Source organism: Pan troglodytes, chromosome 20 (genome assembly GCF_028858775.2).
Source record: "Pan troglodytes isolate AG18354 chromosome 20, NHGRI_mPanTro3-v2.0_pri, whole genome shotgun sequence".
In the NCBI taxonomy this organism is placed as follows: domain Eukaryota; kingdom Metazoa; phylum Chordata; class Mammalia; order Primates; family Hominidae; genus Pan; species Pan troglodytes.
The window spans coordinates 10,079,962-10,099,161 of NC_072418.2; the positions used below are offsets into that span (position 1 = coordinate 10,079,962).

The window sequence follows — 19,200 nt, forward strand, 5'->3', positions numbered from 1 at the left end:
ATCCCGGGTTCAAGTGATTCTCCCACCTCAGCCTCCCAAGTAGCTGGGATTACAGGCACACGCCACCACGCCCAGTTAATTTTTGTATGTCTAATGGAGACAGGGTTTCATCATGTTGGCCAGGTTGGTCTCAAGCTCCTGACCTCAAGTGATCCGCCCGCCTTGGCCTCCCAAAGTGCTGGGATTACAGGCGTGAGCCACCGGCCGTAAACCATGATTTTATTTACCAGTTCTATTGCTCCATGGGCATTTGGGTATGAATGTGGTATGTCATTCTCACCCAGAGACATAATTATTATTACTATTTTAGAGAAGTGGTCTTGCTCTGTTGCCCAGACTGGAGTGCAGTGCTGTGATCATAAGTCACTGTAGCTTCGAACTCCCGGGCTCAAGCAATTCTCTCACGTCAGCCTCCTTAGTAGCTGGGACTACAAGTGCTTGTCCACACCATGCCTAGCAAGAGGCATTATTTTTGTCATGTTTGCATCAGCCACCCTTGCATGCAAAACTCTGCTTGTCTACCTGTTCCTCAGACCACAGCCCCTGGCATTATCCCTGGGGCACCACCTCCTGACCAGTCTCTGGACATGAAGAGGGAGGCCCTGTTGGAAGTGGGAAGGCTCCCTTCCTCCTCCAGCCCTTACTGTCTGCTCAGGGGCTTCCTCTTGGCCCCGGATGTGGGACCGGAGGGTTGGGGGCCCAGGGACTTATTAGCCAAGACAGGAAGCCCCACCCCAAGAGGCCTCAAAGAAAGAGCTGCGGTGCAGGAATTCGTGTGCCGGATTTGGTTAGCTGAGCCCACCGAGAGGGTAAGTGACAGCTGCTCCTGTGCTTGCCATGGCACCAGCGGGGAGGCTGGGGTCAAGGCTGAGCCTCCATCCCTGTCCCCCACATGGGGGGACAGGGGTCCAGGTCCAGGGGCAGATCCTACTCCCTCCATGGGCCGGATCTTCCCCACATGGGCAGGGCTGACCCAGCTGTGGGTCTCTTGGTTCCCTCTTTCAGCGCCTGCAGGATGAAAGCTCTCTGTCTCCTCCTCCTCCCTGTCCTGGGGCTGTTGGTGTCTAGCAAGACCCTGTGCTCCATGGAAGAAGCCATCAATGAGAGGATCCTGGAGGTCGCCGGCTCCCTAAGTGAGGACCCCCCACTTGGGCAAGCTCCCCAAGGGTCTCAGAGACCTCACTGATCCCTGGCACAGACCTGACTCCAACCTAGCCCCAGCGCTCACCAAATCTCATCCTCAAATCCAACCAGATCATAAATTCAACCCCAACTCCACTCCCAACCCCTCCGACTGTCCCCACCTTATCCACAGCTCCAAACCCAATCCCCGCTCTCACTCCAAACCTTCCCTTACTCCAAAACACCCAACTCAAGACAGGGTCCTGGAGGCCAGTGAGCTCCTATGCCCACAGGGACCTAGCTCCAAACCAACAGGGCGAACGTAACGGGAGGATGGGGGAGGGACCGTTTGGTCTCACAGCTCCCCCTGTCTCCTTTCCTCCTGCCCCCCAGTATTTAGGGCAATAAGGAGCATTGGCCTGGAGTGCCAGAGCGTCACCTCCAGGGGGGACCTGGCTACTTGCCCCCGAGGTGAGTGCAGGAGACTGTTGTCCAGGCGCCCATTTCTGTTCCAAGTCCCCTGGGAATGCCCCCTCCCCGCCACGTTCCCCATGTCCAGCCTCTACTCCCCTAGGATCTTGGTCCTGACTCCCAGCCTTCTCCGCCCACCATCTGGACACTGGTGTCCACCCTCACTCCCTGCCTCCAGTGCCCATTCAGTGGTTGGAGCCTCCAGCCGTCCCCGTCCCCACTCCCGCCCCCCCAACCCCCCACCCCGCGCTCCCCACCCCCCTCCCGCTCCCACCCTCAGCCTCCCAGCTCAGAGTCCACGCTCCTCTGTTCCGGGCTGCAGGCTTCGCCGTCACCGGCTGCACTTGTGGCTCCGCCTGTGGCTCGTGGGATGTGCGCGCCGAGACCACATGTCACTGCCAGTGCGCGGGCATGGACTGGACCGGAGCGCGCTGCTGTCGTGTGCAGCCCTGAGGTCGCGCGCAGCGCGTGCACAGCGCGGGCGGAGGCGGCTCCAGGTCCGGAGGGGTTGCGGGGGAGCTGGAAATAAACCTGGAGATAATGATGATGATGATGGAGCGGATCTAAGCCCTGAGTGGTTTCTTTATTAGGCCCGGAGGGACTGATCTAGCGTCTCCAAGAGAGTGGGGCGCGTAGCTGCTGGAGGGAGCGGGGACACCGCGACTTTCTACTGCCCCATCCCCCTTCCTCCTATGGGGTCTCCAACTGCTTCCTCCGAAAATAGGGCCTGAACTTCCTCTAGTGACGTCCCCACCCAAGGCTCATGGCTGCCTTCAAGAGGTGACGTCTCATCTTTGAGGCTACCTTGACGCTCACCCTGGGGTCTCCCACCTCCCTAGGAAGTGGCTGGGTCCTTTTCCCCCAGTCCTCATAATGAGGCTTCATCGAGGACCTGGGTCAGTCTGGGCAGTGGACGGGACCCTCCAGGGCCCCAAGACTCCAGGAGCCCCAGGTCAGGGTGGAACCTTGAATCATGTCTCAGCCCAGAGCTGGAACCTGTACCCCTCACTTCCTACCTGCAAGGAGGAATCCCCAAGGCACAGGCAAAGTTGGGTTACGGACAGTCAGGGACGCCTACCTGACGTCACGCATCATCACAAGCTCACGTTTTCACACAGGCAAGTGCAGTTGTGAGTAGTTAGTTACAACCAGATACACGCAGGGTGCTTACCCCTTCCTGGATACTAGATTATGAAAACACAGAGCAGGGGACTTGTCTGCTCCTAGATCCCCCCAGGGTTTCGTTACTTCCCTTCCCTTCCCCTCCCCTCCCCTCCCCTCCCCTCTTCTCCTTTCTTTCTTTCTTTTTTTTTTTTTTTTGAGACAGGGTCTCGCTCTGTTGCCCAGGTTGGAGTGCAGTGGTGCAATCTCGGCTCACCGCAACCTCTGCCTCCTGGGTTCAAGCGATTCTCCTGCCTCAGCCTCCCACGTAGCTGGGACTACAGGCGCTCGCCACCATACCTGGCTAATTTTTGTATTTTTAGTAGAGAAGGAGTTTCACCATGTTGGCTAGGTTGGTCCTGAGCTCCTGGCCTCAAGCAATTCACCCACCTCAGCCTCCCAAAGTGCTGGGATTACAGGCATGAACCACCGTGCCTGGCCTATTTTTTAATTTTTATTTTTGAGACAAGGTCTCACTCTGGCGCCCAGGCTGGAGTGCAGTGGCACAATCTCGGCTCACTGCAACCTCTGCCTCCTGGGTTCAAGCGATATTCCTGCCTCAGCCTCCCAAGTAGCTGAGATTACAGGTGCCCACCACCATGCCCAGCTAATTTGTATTTTTAGTAGAGAGCGGGTTTCACCATGTTGGCCAGGCTAGTCTCAAACTCCTGACCTCAGGTGATCCACCCACCTCGGCCTTCCAAAGTGCTGGGATTACAGGCATGAGCCACTGCACCCAGCGCCCCCAGGGTTTAGAATAGAGCATGGTACACAGTAGATGTTCAGTAAATGTCTGTTGATCAGTAGCCACATGTGCACTTAGATACAGCACTGACGTGCACATACTGCACATGCACACACAGCTATACACAGCCACGTGCACACACAGAGTACACAACCCACCTACCACGGCCACACGGAGACACCACATCCACAGACACACCCATGTGCCCCCAGACACTCTTGGACACAGAAAGGCACCACCCCCCCGGCCAATGCACGGAGAATCGCAGATTTGACTATGGTGGGCAGAGATGATGCAGGAACACAAACACACACATGCTCCAGGCAGACTCTTGCGTTTCTGACTCAAGTCCCCACTGCACCTGGATAAGTATCTGATACCCTAGTGCAGCGATCCCCAACCTTTTTGGCACCAGAGACTGTTTTCATGGAAGACAATTGGTGTGTGTATGGGGTAGGGGGGGAGCAGGGATGGTTTCTGGATGATTCAAGCACATTACATTTATTATTCACTTTATTTTTATTATTATGACATTGTAATATAGAATAAAATAATTCTACAACTCACCATAATGTGGAATCGGTGGGAGCCCTGAGCTTGTGTTCCTGCAACTAGACGGTCCCAGCTGGGGGTGATGGGAGACAGCGACAGATTACCAGGCATTTGATTCTCATAAGAAGTGAGAAAGCTACATCCCTCAAATGCGCAGTTCACAATAGGATTCTTGCTCCTACGAGAATCTAATGCTGCTGCTGGTCTGACAGGAGGTGGAGCTCAGGTGGTGATGCGAATGATGGGGAGTGGCTGTAAATACAGATGAAGCTTCTCTCGCTCACCCACCACTCACCTCCTGCTGTGTGGCCCCGTTCCCAACGCCTGGTGGCTGGGGACCCCTGTTCTAGTGGGCGAAAGCCTCAGCCTCCCCTGCCCCAGCTCCCTGGGGCACAAATTCAGGTGATTCAGGGTCCAGTTCTACAGGAAGCCTGACCCAGGAGTCTTGCCATCCAGTCCCTGATTTCCCACCACAGACTTCAGAATTCCTAGCACCTAGTCTTGAAAGGGATCCCAGACTCAAATGTCACACCTGGACAACAGATGATAGAGTGAGGTTCTGTTTTTCAGGATGTTTTGGACTCTCCTCCCACTGCCACCCACCCCCTGTGATGGTCCCAGCCCCCTGTCTGATGCTGGTGGCCATGAGCAGAGATTACAACCACTTCTGGTGCCAGGGACCCCACCCAGACTCCAGCCCAGGGATTCCCTTCCCAGACCCTCTCTCCTGACTCCACAGTGGTCATGGGGGTAGGGCAGGACCACTGAGTTAGAAGCATGGCCAGGGCCAGAGAGGGTGAGTCTAGTGCCTTGTGTGTGTCCCTGCCCCTTACTGCTGTGTGTGTGTGTTGGGGGCCGGGATGCTCCATTGTCCCCAGAACTATTTGTCTCCACCCCCATCCAATAGTCCTGTATCTGAACCCTAAGAGGGCTCTCTTCAGGTTCCTCAATTCCAACATAGACATTCTCCTGCCCCAGAGTGCAGACTTAGAGGTCATATCTGCCCAGGTGATGTGGACAGGCAAACCCCCTATTAGAGCCTCAATTTCCTCAATAGCTAATGCCTAGATCCCCTGTGGTAGGCAAGATATCATCCTCCCTCCTCCCTCCCTCCTTCCTCCTCCTCCTCCTCCTCCTTCTTCTTCTTCCTTTTTGAGATGGAGTCTCACTCTGTTGTCCAGGCTGGAGTGCAGTGGCACGATCTCAGCTCACTGCAACCTCCACCTCCAGGTTCAAGTGATTCTCCTGCTTCAGCCTCCTGAGTAGTTGGGATTGCAGGCGCCCGCCACCACTCCTGGCTAATTTTTGTATTTTTAGTAGACACGGGGATTTCGCCATTTTGGCCAGGCTGGTCTCAAATTCCTGACCTTAAGTGATTCACCTGCCTCGGCCTTCCAAAGTGCTGGGATTACAGGCATGGGCCACAGAGACCAGCCAAGGCAAGATTCTTCTGCTTGCAAGTACAACAGACCCCACTTCAAACTAGCTTGGGCAAAACTAAAAGGAAGTTTCTTATTTGTGTAACTCACAAGCCCAGGGTTAGAACAACAGGTTCAGGTATGGCTTGGAACCAGGGTCTCAAATGATGTCTCCAGGAGCCAGACTTCCTCTCGGGTCTGATTTTCTCAGCACTGCCTTCGCTCTCAAGTAGATTCTTCCCTGTCACAGCTCCCATTACATCCTCCCATTGTGGCAGCCCTAGTGAGGGCTGGAAAAAAAAGGGAATGCTTTTTTCCCCTGGTTAAACCAATAAAAATCCCAGACCAGCGTTTCATTGGCTGGATCTTGCTCAAATGCCCGCCTCTCTGCCCAATCTTAGACTCTGGTTGGCTGGGTCTGGATCATTTGTCCACTGTAAACCAATCCCTAGCTTATGGTTTGCTGGACCTAGCACACATTTTCTTTCTTAAAAGAAAATTGAGAATGTTACCCTATGAAAGGGACGGGTGCTGGTCAGGCAGCTTTGCAGATGTTTCCCACATGACATGATTGCTTGTGGGCCTCTGGTTTAGCGTGACCTTTTTCTCAAAGGAAGTCCAGAGCCTGGAGCCAGGTCTCAGCCCCACCCAAGCCCGGGAAATGTGCAACGCTGTGGCTCCACCCCCTGTGCCTGTCATCAAGGCAGAGCCCACATCCAATTGGTCCGTCTGCTCCATTAGAAGGCGGTCCTATAGCTCAGTAACTGACTTCTTTCTAGGACCAAATAGAGGAGCTGGCATGAAGTCATTATCAAATTGATCTTTCTTGGAGACACAGGATTTGGCAATATTTTAGGAAACAGAACATCATCCTCACCAGATCTCGACGCTCATTTCTCAACATTCAAGTTGTCTGAAATTTAACCACATATTTTTAACCAAAACATCATCACTTTTTGCACATAAGACAGTCTTATACTTGTTTTTTCTTTTTTCTTTTCTTCTTCTTTTTTTTTTTTTTTTTTTTTTGACGGAGTTTTGCTCTTGTTGCCCAGGCTGGAGTGCAATGGCGCGATCTCGGCTCACTGCAACCTCCACCTCCCGGGTTCAAGAGGTTCTCCTGTCTCAGCCTCCCGAGTGGCTGAGATTACAGGTGCCTGCCACCACACCCAGTTAATTTTTGCATTTTTAGTAGAGACAGGGTTTTATCATATTGGTCAGGCTGGTGTCTCTAACTCCTGACCTCAGGTGATCCGCCCGCGTCAGACTCCCAAAGTGCTGTGATTACAGGCGTGAGCCACCACACCTGGCCAGAAAAAAATAAAAATAAAAATGTATGCCTGTAATCCCAGCACTTTGGGAGACCAAGGCTGGAGGATCAGTTGAACCCAGAAGATCAAGACCAGCCTGGACAGCATATTGAGACCCTCATCTCTACAAAAAATAAGAAAAATTAGACTGGGCACGGTGGCTGATGCTTGTAATCCCAGCACTTTGGGAGGCCAAGGCGGGTAGATCACGTGAAGTCAGGAGTTCGAGACCAGCCTGACCAACATGGGGAAACCCCGTCTCTACTAAAAATACAAAATTAGCCAGGGGTGGTGGTGCATGCCTGTAATCCCAGCTACTTGGGAGGCTGAGGCAGGAGAATGACTTGAACCTGGGATGCGGAGGTTGCAGTGAGCTGAGATAGCGTCATTGCACTCCAGCCTGGGCGACAAGAGCAAAACTCCATCTCAAAAAAGGAGAAAAATTAGCCAGGTGAAGTTGTGCCCACCTGTAATTTCAGCTACTCGGGAAGCCGAGGCCGAAGGATTACTTGGGGCAGGGAGGTCAAAGCTGCAGTGAGCCATGTTCACGCTGCTGCACCCCCGCCTCGGCAACAGAGTGAAACCCTGTCTCAAAAAAAAATTATTAAAAAACATTTAAAGAGACAGGGTCTTGCTATGTTGCTCACGCTGGTCTCAAACTCCTGGCCTCAAATGATCCTCCTACCTCAGCCTCCTGGGTAGCTGGGACTATAGAGCGAGCCACCATACCCAGCTACTTTGTGCCTTTTGTAACCCCAGTTTTCAAGATCAGATAAACACAAAGTGAACTAAGACACCTTCTAGATAGAGTGCGGGCATGTGAACGCATGCCTGTGTCTATTTTTCTGAGTGTCACAATGCAAATAGTATGCAAATGAGTTTGTGATGTGTCTCCGTGTGCAGACCTGTGTGTGTACGTGTGTGTGTGTGTGTGAGAGAGAGAGAGTATCTGGGTAGATAAGCAGATGGATGGATGAGAATGAGAAACCTGGAGTTTCCAGGTGCAGAGGAAACTGTTCCTCCAGGGTTCTTTTTTGAGACAGAGTTTCACTCTTGTCACCCATTCTGGAATGCAATGGCGTGATCTCTGCTCACTGCAGCCTCCGCCTCCCAGGTTTAAGCGATTCTCCTGCCTCAGCCTCCTGAGTAGCTAGGATTACAGGCGCTCGCCACCACGCCCAGCTAATTTTTGTATTTTTAGTAGAGACGGGGTTTCACCATGTTAGCCAGGCTGGTTTCGAACTCCTGACCTCAGATGATCCACCCACCTCAGCCTCCCAGAGTGCTGGGATTACAGGCGTGAGCCACCGCGCCCAGCCTCCTCCAGGGTTGTATAAAAGCAGGGGATTTGGGGAGGGAGGGAAGGATGTGGGTCTGTCCTCAGTCCCAGATGTGGGTGTGGGGTTCCAGTGGTTAGTTCCCGTTGCCTCACATCTGTGCTTTTCCTCCACGGGGACTTGTAGAAGTAGAAGAACTTCTTGGGGGTGGAGCTGAGGCTGGAGGGAGGAAGGTGTGGGGGGACCCAGGGGTCCTGTCTCCAAGCCTGGTTGCTCTTACCCGAAAAGTTGGGACACTGAGGTGTCACAGCTTCTCTTTTGAAATGGAGAGGAGGTAGGAGGGTGAGGTCCATCCAGGTAGACACAGACACACACAGCGACCACAGCTTCCTGTAACATTTCCGAGTGTCGAATTCCATCTCTCGGTCTAGAGGTTTTTCTTCTTGGTCCTTCCTGAGACCTCTTGGCTCCCAAGAGCCTCTTGATCGGGGCAGGAATGAGGGTGCCCCAGGGTGCGAGAGTCGTGGATCCCCGAAAAGAGGAGGCTGCTCCCCCTCTTTCTTCCCCCCACCTCCAGATTTCCTCATCTGCCCACACCTTCCGGTGGGCGGGGACGTGTATGGACAAATTTGCGGGCTGGGGACCATGGAAGTGGAGGAAATCTACAAGCACCAGGAAGTCAAGATGCAAGCACCAGCCTTCAAGGACAAGAAACAGGGGGTCTCAGCCAAGAATCAAGGTTAGGGAACTCGAGGTGGAAGGGAGGGGTTAAGAAGGAGAGACTGGGGGGCCGGGGGTTGTCGCTCATGTCTGTAATCCTAGCACTTTGGGAGGCTGAGGCGGGAGGATTGCGTGAGCCCTGGAGGTGGAGACTGGCCTGGGCAACATAGGGAGACTCTGTCTGTAAAAAATAAAAATAAAAAAAGAAGGAGAGTTCAGATGGGAGAGGTAAGGGGTGAAAGGTGGGGGCCGGGGGCTCCTTCCCCTCCAAGATGTGTGGATGTGTGTGTGGTGTGATCACTCAAACTCTCACACACCCGCTCCGCTTAACCAAAAAGCAGATTTTAGCTTCTCACTCCTTATCTTTCACACCCTACAATTTATTGAGGGCAAAGGGTTGGGTAAAACAAGATCCCGGATCCACTCTCCACACCACAGAGCTCTGAGCAGGTCTCCAACCCCTCCCAGGTGCCCATGACCCAGACTATGAGAATATCACATTGGCCTTCAAAAACCAGGACCATGCAAAGGGTGGTCATTCACGACCCACGAGCCAAGGTGAGCAGACACCCACCTGCTCACATCCCATCACCTTGGGAAGGGGCAGGTGGGCGGGCAACTGCAGGGCCCCCGGGGCTGCGTGGAAGGGAGGAGGCGATGGGGAAGGAAGAGGTGACAGCTGTTGACGTGCTAATGAGGTCTGTTGATGATGACAATGTTGGGGAATGCTGGAGAGGGGGTCTGTGATGGTGACGGTGTTAGATCGCTGAGGGTGGCTGGTGGTGGCAGTGTTGTTGATGATGATGGCAAGCTGCATGACCACAGCTGCTGATGGTTTTGGGAGGAGCGAGGTGTCCATGGTGTTAGAGACAGTGAGGATGGTTTGAGTGGTGGTGCTGGCCCCTCAAGGTCACTTCGCTGCCTCTTTGCTCCAGTCCCAGCCCAGTGCAGGCCGCCCTCAGACTCCACCCAGGTCCCCTGCTGGTTGTACAGAGCCATCCTGAGCCTGTACATCCTCCTGGCCCTGGCCTTTGTCCTCTGCATCATCCTGTCAGCCTTCATCATGGTGAAGAGTGAGTACTTCTTGGGAGGAGGGTGCTGGGGGGCCTAGACTTTCTCCCTTGTCCTTCTCTCTTTCTCTCCCTGGGTGCTTCAAGGATGTTCCTGCCCCTCCTGAACAGATGCTGAGATGTCCAAGGAGCTGCTGGGCTTTAAAAGGGAGCTTTGGAATGGTGAGCGGAGGGTCTGAGGGAGACCCATGGGGTCATGGTGGGGGTCTGGAGAGGGATGGATGCACAGACACCCCTGTTTCATGCCCTCAGTCTCAAACTCCATACAAGCATGCGAAGAGAGACAGAAGAGAGGCTGGGATTCCGTTCAGCAGAGCATCACCATGGTCAGGAGCAAGGTGGATAAATTAGAGACGACATTAGCAGGTGCCTGTGTAGTGTCGCCTTCTATGGGGGTTATTTGTCACCAATGCCCGGAGCTGAGCTGGGGGCAGGGGATTCAGGGGAGGAGAAAGCCGGGGTCCTAGCCTCCCAAAGCTCAAGTTGTGGAGGGGCGATGGGTGTTACCATCTGGGTTGCTCTGTGGGTATTGAAAGGCTCCTGGGAACCCCAAATCCATGGGCTCTGCTGTACCTCAGGGTGGGTGTGGGGCAGGGGGGGCTTCCAAGGAAGGTGGGGGCTTTGTTTGAGGCTCCACCGCAGCTTGACTTATCTGTTCCCACCCAACCCTCCCCACCCCCTAGGCATAAAAAACATTGACACAAAGGTACAGAAAATCTTGGAGGTGCTGCAGAAAATGCCACGTAAGTTGGCGCCCCGAGGGGAGGTAGAGGAGGGTGGGTGGGGCTTCAGATTTAGCCCCAGCCCCTCTCCCAGGGGCGGGATCTGCCTCACTGTGGATCTCTCCCCATCCCCAGAGTCCTCACCTTAATAAATGAGAGGACATTGTGGCAGCCAAAGCCACAGCTTGGAAGATGGGGCTGCACCTGCCAAAGAAGACGGGAAATGACCCCCCTCCAGCCTAGTGTGAACCTGCCCCTCGTCCCACATATAGAAAAACCTCGAGTCATGGTGAATGAGTGTCTCGGAGTTGCTCGTGTGTGTGTACACCTGCGTGCGTGTGTGTGCGTGTGTGCGCGTGTGTTCGTGTGTGTGCGTGTGCGCGGGTGTGTGTGCGTGTGTGCGTGCGCGTGTGTGCATTTTGCAAAGGGTGGACATTTCAGTGTATCTCCCAGAAAGGTGATGAATGAATAGGACTGAGAGTCACAGTGAATGTGGCATGCATGCCTGTGTCATGTGACATATGTGAGTCTCGGCATGTCACTGTGGGTGGCTGTGTCTGAGGACCTCCAGCAGATGTCACTCTGAGTGTGGGCGTTGGTGACATGCATTGCACGGACCTGTCTCCCTGTTTTTGTAAACATACTAGAGTATACTGCGGCGTGTTTTGTGTCTACCCATGTCATGGTGGGGGAGATTTATCTCTGTACATGTGGGTGTCGCCATGTGTGCTCTGTCACTATCTGTGCCTGGGTGAACGGCTGTGTCATTATGAGTGTGCCGAGTTATGCCACCCTGTGTGCTCAGGGCACATGCACACAGACATTTATCTCTGCACTCACATTTTGTGACTTATGAAGATAAATAAAGTCAAGGGAAAACAGCGTCGCTATGGGACCTGTTACTGGGGCAAGGGGAGGGGTTTTGGGACCTGGGGAGAGGGAGAGTCTGCACGTGACAATGACCCCGGGGCACCAGGATGGGCGAGACTGAGTGCCCTGCGTGAGTACCTGTGCATCTGTGAATGAGTAACTCATTCCCTGTGTCTTCCCTGTGTCCCAGAGTGGGTGCCCCTGAGCATACAACATCTCCCTGAGTGTACCTGGGACCACGGATATATACAAGCCCTAAGCGTGTATCCACGTGTGTAATTGTGCCCGTGAGTGTATCTATGCCATTGAGCATGTATCCATGAGTGTACATGACCCTAATGTACTATGTCCACCGCTCATGCATGCACTTGATTTGTTGTTGTTGTTTGTTTGTTTGTTTGTTTTGAGACAGGGTCTCGCTCTGTCACCCAGGCTGGAGGGCAGTGGTACGATCATGACTCATTGCAGCCTCGACCTCCTGGGCTCAGGCGATCCTCTTGCCTCCGCCTCCCGAGTAGATGGGATTACAGGTTCACACCACCACACCTGGCTAATTTTTTTAAAAGAGGTAGGAGTCTAGCTATGTTGTCCAGGCTGGTCTCAAACTCCTGGCCTCAAGTGATTCTCCCACCTCGGCCTCCGAAAATGCTGGGGTTACAGGCGGGAGCCACCGCGGGCCACATGGATTGAGACAATTGAACCCATCCCCAAGGACATAGGAGTGCCTGGAAACGCCAATAGGTGTGTCCATGTGCAAGGGTATACATTGGCCCATTGTCATACGTGTGCCCTGAGTAGGTGACTAGGCCTGCAAGCGTCCCCTCCAGCGTGGCCACCCAGAGCCAGCGAGACCCTGGCCACGCGCGGAGCAGCCATCACGGCCGTGGGCCACGTCCCTGGGTCCGGCTCCGCGGACTCGCGCGCCCCCCTGCGGCCGCTCTCAGGCACCGCCGCGCGCGCCCCGCCCACACGCCTGGCCCGTCGAGCGCCTGCGCACGCAGCGCCTTTTACGGCGCCGTAAAGCAGCTCGGCAGAGCAGACGGCTGCGGTTCCTGGTGAGACCCTACCCACCCCCCTGCCCGCGCCGGGCCTAGTCCGCTCCCCGGCCCCTTCCCCGCGGGCGTGTGGGTCCCGGGCTGGGGTCTCGGCGTCCGCGAGCCCGAGCCCGCTCGCTTCGGCCCCCCTCAGGAGGCTGCGAGGAGGGTGGGTTTCTCCCCAGTGTAGAGGTATGGGGCGAGGGTCGCGGGGCCCTGACCCTACGGCAGTTCAGCTCACTTCAGCCCCCATCGCAGCCCGGTGGTGGGGTCTTAACGATCCCTCTCCCATCTCGCGCGCCCAGGGCCCTCGCCACGGACGGATCTGCATGCTGGGGCGGGGGCGGCCCGGAGCCTCTGGGACCCCCCTCCCCGCTGGTTCTCCCACCTCCCACGCAGACCTCGTTGGGGTCGGCTTAGCATCCACACACCTCCCCATGCATGGTGGGGGCGAGTTCTCAGCTGCCCCTCCGATCCCGTCTCGGCGCCCGCTCCCCACCCCATTTCTCTCCAGGAGCCCCCTACCCCATCTCCCTCTCCCCGCACCGACAGCTGATGGGAGGACCACAGTTGCTCAGCATCCAGCTTCCTTTCTGGAGAGCACGGGGGTGGGAGGCTCCCAACACCTCTGGGCCCCTCCTCCCAGCCTTCAGAACCCAGGCCCATCCGCGTCTCAAAGGACGAAGGGTTCCTGCGTGACACATCGGAGCTGCCTGAGGGCTTGGGGTTGGGGGTTCCCCGCCCCTCCTGCCTGGCCCCACGGATCCCCCCTGTTAAAGCCCCCAACCCTCCTGGCCTTTGGTCTTAACACGCTCCTACCCCACTCCCACCCTCCACCCCCTTTACTGTGGCTTTCCGCAGGGGGCCGGCAGGAAAGTTCCCGAGGGTCGTCTGTGCTGGAGCGCAGGGCGGGGCAGGAGCGACTGCCCATATCCCCTCGTGGTGCCTCATCTTTGTCACCTCCCTGCCCTAGATCTGACGCCCCTCCCCCCATACACTAGTTTTCTAGTTACTCCTGTAGGTGGCGGAGCGGGCAGGAAGGCGCTTTCGCAATTGAACCGTCTGCATGCCCGAGGGTTGGGTGGTTTCGGCGCCCTCTTCTGTTCCCCCTCGTGTCTCTCCTCCTACCTTGTCCCCACTCCCGCTAGCCCGCTGCCTGCCGAGGGTATAAGACTCCCCCCTCCCTTGATTTATCTGGTTACGTGTAATGGAGGCGTGTTTTACGCGCATCTCTTTGCACGTGGGAAGTCGGCACTGGAGCACACAACAGTGGCATGGGTCGAGGGTGTCCCAGGGCCCCTCGCGGTTCTCCCTCCTTTCCTCCCGGCATGCTCCCCTTCCCATTGCCCCTGACACCTGCACTTCCTGGTCTCCCCGCAGGGTGGCGGCGGCATGGAGGCGCGCTTCACGCGCGGGAAGTCGGCGCTGCTGGAGCGCGCGCTGGCGCGGCCGCGCACCGAGGTAAGCCTGAGCGCCTTCGCACTGCTGTTCTCCGAGCTGGTACAGCACTGCCAGAGCCGCGTCTTCTCCGTGGCCGAGCTGCAGGCGCGCCTGGCCGCGCTGGGCCGCCAGGTGGGCGCGCGCGTGCTGGATGCGCTGGTGGCGCGCGAAAAGGGTGCCCGGCGTGAGACCAAGGTGCTAGGCGCGTTGCTCTTCGTCAAAGGCGCCGTGTGGAAGGCGCTCTTCGGCAAGGAGGCGGACAAGCTGGAGCAGGCCAACGATGACGCGCGCACCTTCTACATCATCGAGCGCGAGCCGCTCATCAACACCTACATCTCCGTGCCCAAGGAGAACAGCACGCTCAACTGCGCCAGCTTCACGGCGGGCATCGTGGAGGCGGTGCTCACACACAGCGGCTTCCCTGCCAAGGTCACGGCGCACTGGCACAAGGGCACCACGCTCATGATCAAGTTCGAGGAGGCAGTCATCGCTCGAGACCGGGCCCTGGAGGGCCGCTGACCCTGCCGGAGATAAAGGATACAGAGAGCCCCTCCCCAAGTGTGTCTTGTGTCTTGTGTGGGGGCCTTAGATCCACTCAGTACCTTGAGCCACAGCCCTGCCCCAGGCTGGGGAGGGAGACCAGGTCCAAATGTGTTTACAGTAGAGTGGGGGCGGGTCTGGCCATAGGGTTGGGGGGTTGAGTGAGACCAGGAGTGGTGGGGAGAAATAAACCGGGCAAAAGGAGTTGGTGGGAAATGCTGGCAGGTTCTGGAATCACGGTTGGAGGCTGTCTGCAGGCTGGAGGGGGCATGGGGTCCTGGGAGACGCATCAGGCTGAGACAGACGCCTTTAGACTGGGGGTGGGCAAACTGCGCAAAGTGCCAGATGGGCAATATGTTATGCCATGTGGTCTTTATTATTATTATTTTTATTTGTTGAGATAGAGTCTTGCTCTGTCGCCCAGGCTGGAGTGCAGTGGCACCATCTCACCTCACTGCAAACCTCCACCTCGGGTTCACGTGATTCTCCTGCCTCAGCTTCCCAAGTAGCTGGGATTACAGGTGCCTCCCACCACACCCGGCTAATTTTTGTATTTTTAGTAGAGATGGGGTTTCACCATGTTGGTCAGGCTGGTCTTGAACTCCTCACCTCAGGTGACCCGCCCACTTCAGCCTCCCAAAGTGCTGGGATTCCAGGCGTGAGCCACTGCTGCGCTGCCATGTGGTCTTGCCCCATTACTGCGCTGGTGTACTGAATGCAACCACAGACAACATGTAAAGGAGTGGGTGTCACCGTGTGCCTAGAAAACAGGCCGAGGGAGATTGTTTGCCTTCTTCCCTCATTTATTATATTTTTCAGAGACAGGGTTTTGTTCTGTCGCCCAGGCTGGAGTGCAGTGGCAGCATCTCGGCTTCAGCTCACTGCAAGCTCCGCCTCCCAGGTTCATGTCATTCTCCTGCCCCAGCCTCCCGAGTAGCTGGGACTACAGGTGCCCACCACCACACCTGGCTAATTTTTCATATTTTTAGTAGAGATGGGGTTTCACCATGTTAGCCAGGATGGTCTCAATCTCCTGACCTCATGATCTGCCCACCTCGGCTTCCCAAAGTGCTGGGATTACAGGCGTGAGCCAAGGCGCCCAGCCATGCCCAGCTAATTTTTAAAAATTTTTTGTAGAGATGGGGGCTCTTATTAGGTTGCCCAGGCTGGTCTCAAACTCTTGGCCTCAAGCGGTCCTCCCGCCTTGGCCTCCGTAAGTGCTGGGGTTACAGGCGTGAGCCAAATCAAAGTGTGTTCTGTAGATCAGCAGTAGCAGCATCAACTGGGAGTTGGTCCATAATGCAGTCTCAGGCCCACCCCAGAGCTGAATCTGAGGGTGCATTTTAGTGAAGCCCCCAGGGGATTCCTGGGGACCTTAGATTGAGATGCAGGCTTTAGGGTATCAGAATCACCAGGAGGGGCCGCGTACGGTGGCTCACGCCTGTAATCCCAGCACTTTGGGAGGCTGAGGCAGGTGGATCACCTGAAGTCAGCAGTTCGAGACCAGCCTGGCTAACATGGTGAAACCCCGTCTCTACTAAAAATACAAAACATTAGCCGGGTGTGGTGGCACATGCCTGTAATCCCAGCTACTTGGGAGGCTGAGGCAGGAGAATCGCTCCAACTCGGGAGGTGGAGGTTGCAGTGAGCCGAGATTGCACCATTGCACTCCAGCCTGGGCAACAAGAGCGAAACTCCATCTAAAAAACAAAAAGGTCGGGCGCGGTGGCTCACGCCTATAATCCCAGCACTTTGGGAGGCCAAGGCAGGTGGATCACAAGGTCAGGAGTTCAAGCCAGCCTGGCCAATATGGTGAAACCCTGTCTCTACTAAAAATACAAAAATTAGCTGGGCATGGAGGTGCATTCCTGTAATCCCAGCTACCTAATTTTTTGTATTTTTAGTAGAGATGAGGTTTCACTGTGTTGGCCAGTCTGGTCAATACTTTAAAGTTAATTTTAAAGTCCAGGATGATACAAACACATTTTCCTTGTTAAAAATTTAAAATAAGTGGGGTGCAGTGGTGCACACCTGGAGTCCCAGCTATTCAGGAGGCTGAGGCAGAAGGGTCGCTTGAGGCCAGGGGTTGGTGTCCAGCCTGGGCAACATAGTGAGACCTTGTCTAAAAAAATTTGAAATAAGGCCAGGCGTGGCGGCTTATGTCTGTAATCCCAGCACTTTGAGAGGCCGAGGTGGGCAGATCACTTGAGGCCGGAAGTTTGAGACCAACCTGGTCAACATGGCAAAACCCATCTTTACTAAAAATACAAAAATTAGCTGGGCGTGGTGGCAGGCACCTGTAATCCCAGCTACTTGGGAGGCTAAGGCAGGAGGATCACTTAAACCTGGGAGGCGGAGGTTGAAGTGAGCCAAGATCACGCCACTGGCACTTCAGCCTGAGCAACAGAGTGAGACCCTGTCTTAAAAAAGAAAAAAAAAAAGTAATGTATTACACCTCAGGCAATTTTCCTTTCCCTTTTTGTTCACCACACTTGGTTTCTGATCACTCCTCCTCTCCCCCAAGGAAAGTTCTTCCGGATTTTTTGGGGGAACCATGATCCAATCTTCCCTGCTTCCTTTCCACCGCCCCCCAGAATGTGAACAGACAGGTCTGTTCAGAAAAGGAACTGCAGGGACTGTCAGCTGGGCTCCCCTCACTGGTTATGAGAAGGGCCAAAGGGGTCGGTGTCACCTCTAGATTTGTTTAGGATGCTCTGTTGGACTGCCTGGTGGACCAGGGCTGAGGGCTTGGTCAGGGCAGTCTCAGCCATCCTAGCAAGAGGCATTGAGCAGGTTGGGCTTCAGCACACTGGGGAGAAGGTGGCCTCTCTAGGATGAATGAAACCATTGAGCAACCACCACGCATAGCCCCAGGGCTGATCCTGGAATAGCTGTTGGCTGTTGGAGGTGGAGGGAGGCGCCGGGAGAGGGCTTGGGCAGGATGATAGCCTGAATCTGGAATGAGGGGGAGGCGTCTAGGGGGCCAGCAGATGCACAGGTCTTGGGGTTTGGGGTCTGGAGTTCTGGAGGGAGGTCTGGGCGTCAGCACAGACACAGAAACCACAGTCCCGGATGGGGGACGGAGGGAGGGGAACATGGTGTCTGAGAAGCTGGATTTCAGAGCAAAATGCAGGACGCTTTGGGCTAAGCAGCCCCAGGCAGGTCCTCTGAGACCCTGGCAAGAGGGGCTTCCAGGGCCTGCCGGGGCAGGGGCCATTCTTCTGTCCAGAGGCGGGGCTGTGAAGGATGTCAGAGAAATCGGGAGGGAGGAAGAGGGGCTGCGGGAATTTGTAAGTTGGGAGTGCAGGGCCCAGGGTCTGTTCCCACGCCCCGTCCCCACCGGCCACCGAGGGTGAGTTAGGGGGCTTGAGGAGAAGGGAAAACGTTTGAACAAGCTGTAGGGTTATGAGGCTGGGCCCGGGGTTGGGGCAAGGGAGGATGAAGAGAAAGAAGAGCCTGTGGTTTCGCAGCTTCTGATCACAGCAGCTCTAACTTACGGTGCTCCGGGCTGCAAGGAAGGTCTTCCCCTGGACCCTCCCGGTGGGTGGGTGAGAGGAGGAGGAGGAGCCAGGCACCAGCCCTTGGTGAGCTGGGCAAGCAGCATCACCTCATTTCCCAGGCAGGTTCCAAAAGAAGTCATGTGCCCATGGTCACACAGATTAATTATTATTATTATTATTATTTAGAGATGGAGCCTCACTCTGTCGCCCAGGCTGGAGTGCAGTGGTGCGATCTCAGATCTCAGCCTCCTGGGTTCAAGCAATTCTCCTGCTTCAGCCTCCTGAATAGTTGGGACTATAGGCGTCCGCCACCACACCCAGCTAATTTTTGTATTTTTAGTGGAGACGGGGTTTCACCATGTTGGCCAGGCTGGTCTGGAACTCCTGACCTCAAGTGATCTGCCCGCCTTGGCCTCCCAAAGTGCTAGGATTGCAGGCGTGAGCCACCGCGCCTGGCCGGCTTTTTCTCTTTTCTTCTAATTTTTTTTTTTTTTTTTTTTGAGACAGGTTCTCACTGTCGCCCAGGCTGAGTGCAGGGGCACAATCCTCCCACCTCGGCCTCCCAAGCAGCTGGGACCAAGTTGCCCATCACCACACCTCTAGTTTTTGTATTTTTTGTAGAGACGGGGCCTCACTATGTTGCCCAGGCTGGCCTCAAACTCCTGGACTCAAGCAGTCTTCCCACCTCAGCCTCCCAAAGCGCTGGGATGACAGGCATGAGCCACTGTGAGCAGCTGGCTTTGGCCTTTTATCTGAGCTGGAGGAAACTTCTGGAAAGGGGGCAGTGAAGAGAGAGCCCCGGGCGGAGGTGACTGCTCCAGTCGAGGCAGTGGCAGGAGGGGTGAGCAGTGAGTGATTGTGAGCGCCGTTTGACAGCAGAGCACACTGGCATTTCTTATGGTCTTGGACCTGGAGGTGTTGTCAGGGGAAAGGGAAGAGGCGCAGTGACCCCATTGTTGGCCTGAGCCACTGGTAGAGGAGTGTGGAGAGGGGACCCTGTGCTCCTGGCCTCCCTCCCGTGGCCTCGGGCATGGGTCGACCTTGGCCGAGCGTGAGGCTGGTGCCACCTCAGCCTCCCAGACCCTGAGTAGGGTTAACACCTCCAGACCCGAAATGGCCTTCGGTTGACCAGGCCCACTCCCCATCAGCCTGTCCAGCCAGCCAGCACTTACTGAGCGCCTTCTGTGTACTAAGCCCTGCTCTGGGTACTTCCATGAGTCAACTCACGCCCTCCCGGCCTCAGGGTGA

At 55.5% G+C, this 19,200-nt stretch overlaps 3 protein-coding genes across 5 annotated transcripts; all 3 read left to right on the top strand.

The window, feature by feature from the left end:
- The first annotated feature begins 720 nt into the window (after nucleotides 1-720).
- RETN (resistin) lies at nucleotides 721-2,150 on the top strand. Its single transcript, XM_016934883.3, has 4 exons — nucleotides 721-809; nucleotides 1,006-1,133; nucleotides 1,516-1,593; nucleotides 1,916-2,150. The coding sequence occupies exons 2-4, from the start codon at nucleotides 1,016-1,018 to the stop codon at nucleotides 2,044-2,046; spliced, it is 327 nt and encodes a 108-aa protein (XP_016790372.1). The 5' UTR covers nucleotides 721-809; nucleotides 1,006-1,015; the 3' UTR covers nucleotides 2,047-2,150.
- Nucleotides 2,151-8,480: 6,330 nt separating this feature from the next.
- On the top strand, nucleotides 8,481-10,862 carry MCEMP1 (mast cell expressed membrane protein 1). Its single transcript, XM_016934884.3, has 7 exons — nucleotides 8,481-8,795; nucleotides 9,245-9,334; nucleotides 9,712-9,849; nucleotides 9,958-10,008; nucleotides 10,099-10,212; nucleotides 10,530-10,589; nucleotides 10,704-10,862. Exons 1-7 carry the CDS (start codon nucleotides 8,702-8,704, stop codon nucleotides 10,715-10,717), a joined length of 561 nt encoding a protein of 186 aa, XP_016790373.1. The 5' UTR covers nucleotides 8,481-8,701; the 3' UTR covers nucleotides 10,718-10,862.
- Nucleotides 10,863-12,435: 1,573 nt separating this feature from the next.
- On the top strand, nucleotides 12,436-14,473 carry TRAPPC5 (trafficking protein particle complex subunit 5). Of its 3 annotated transcripts, none has more exons than NM_001131004.2 (2): nucleotides 12,436-12,493; nucleotides 13,853-14,473. In NM_001131004.2, exon 2 carries the CDS (start codon nucleotides 13,865-13,867, stop codon nucleotides 14,429-14,431), a length of 567 nt encoding a protein of 188 aa, NP_001124476.1. In that variant the 5' UTR covers nucleotides 12,436-12,493; nucleotides 13,853-13,864; the 3' UTR covers nucleotides 14,432-14,473. The 3 variants fall into 3 exon arrangements, with proteins under 3 accessions (NP_001124476.1, XP_063656366.1, XP_063656365.1); XM_063800296.1 differs by having other exon boundaries at nucleotides 12,448-12,664; nucleotides 13,853-14,465; XM_063800295.1 differs by having other exon boundaries at nucleotides 12,448-12,641; nucleotides 13,853-14,465.
- The last annotated feature ends 4,727 nt before the right edge of the window (nucleotides 14,474-19,200 follow it).

Excerpts from the sequence above, each read along its gene's own strand:
- RETN (XM_016934883.3), top strand. The coding sequence starts at position 1,016 with ATGAAAGCTCTCTGTCTCCTCCTCCTCCCTGTCCTGGGGCTGTTGGTG. Across the intron at positions 1,134-1,515 it reads GGAGGTCGCCGGCTCCCTAA|TATTTAGGGCAATAAGGAGC; the intron begins GTGAGGACCCCC and ends CCTGCCCCCCAG. Across the intron at positions 1,594-1,915 it reads CCTGGCTACTTGCCCCCGAG|GCTTCGCCGTCACCGGCTGC; the intron begins GTGAGTGCAGGA and ends TCCGGGCTGCAG.
- MCEMP1 (XM_016934884.3), top strand. The coding sequence starts at position 8,702 with ATGGAAGTGGAGGAAATCTACAAGCACCAGGAAGTCAAGATGCAAGCA. Across the intron at positions 9,335-9,711 it reads TTCACGACCCACGAGCCAAG|TCCCAGCCCAGTGCAGGCCG; the intron begins GTGAGCAGACAC and ends TCTTTGCTCCAG. Across the intron at positions 10,213-10,529 it reads ATTAGAGACGACATTAGCAG|GCATAAAAAACATTGACACA; the intron begins GTGCCTGTGTAG and ends CCCACCCCCTAG.
- TRAPPC5 (NM_001131004.2), top strand. The coding sequence starts at position 13,865 with ATGGAGGCGCGCTTCACGCGCGGGAAGTCGGCGCTGCTGGAGCGCGCG.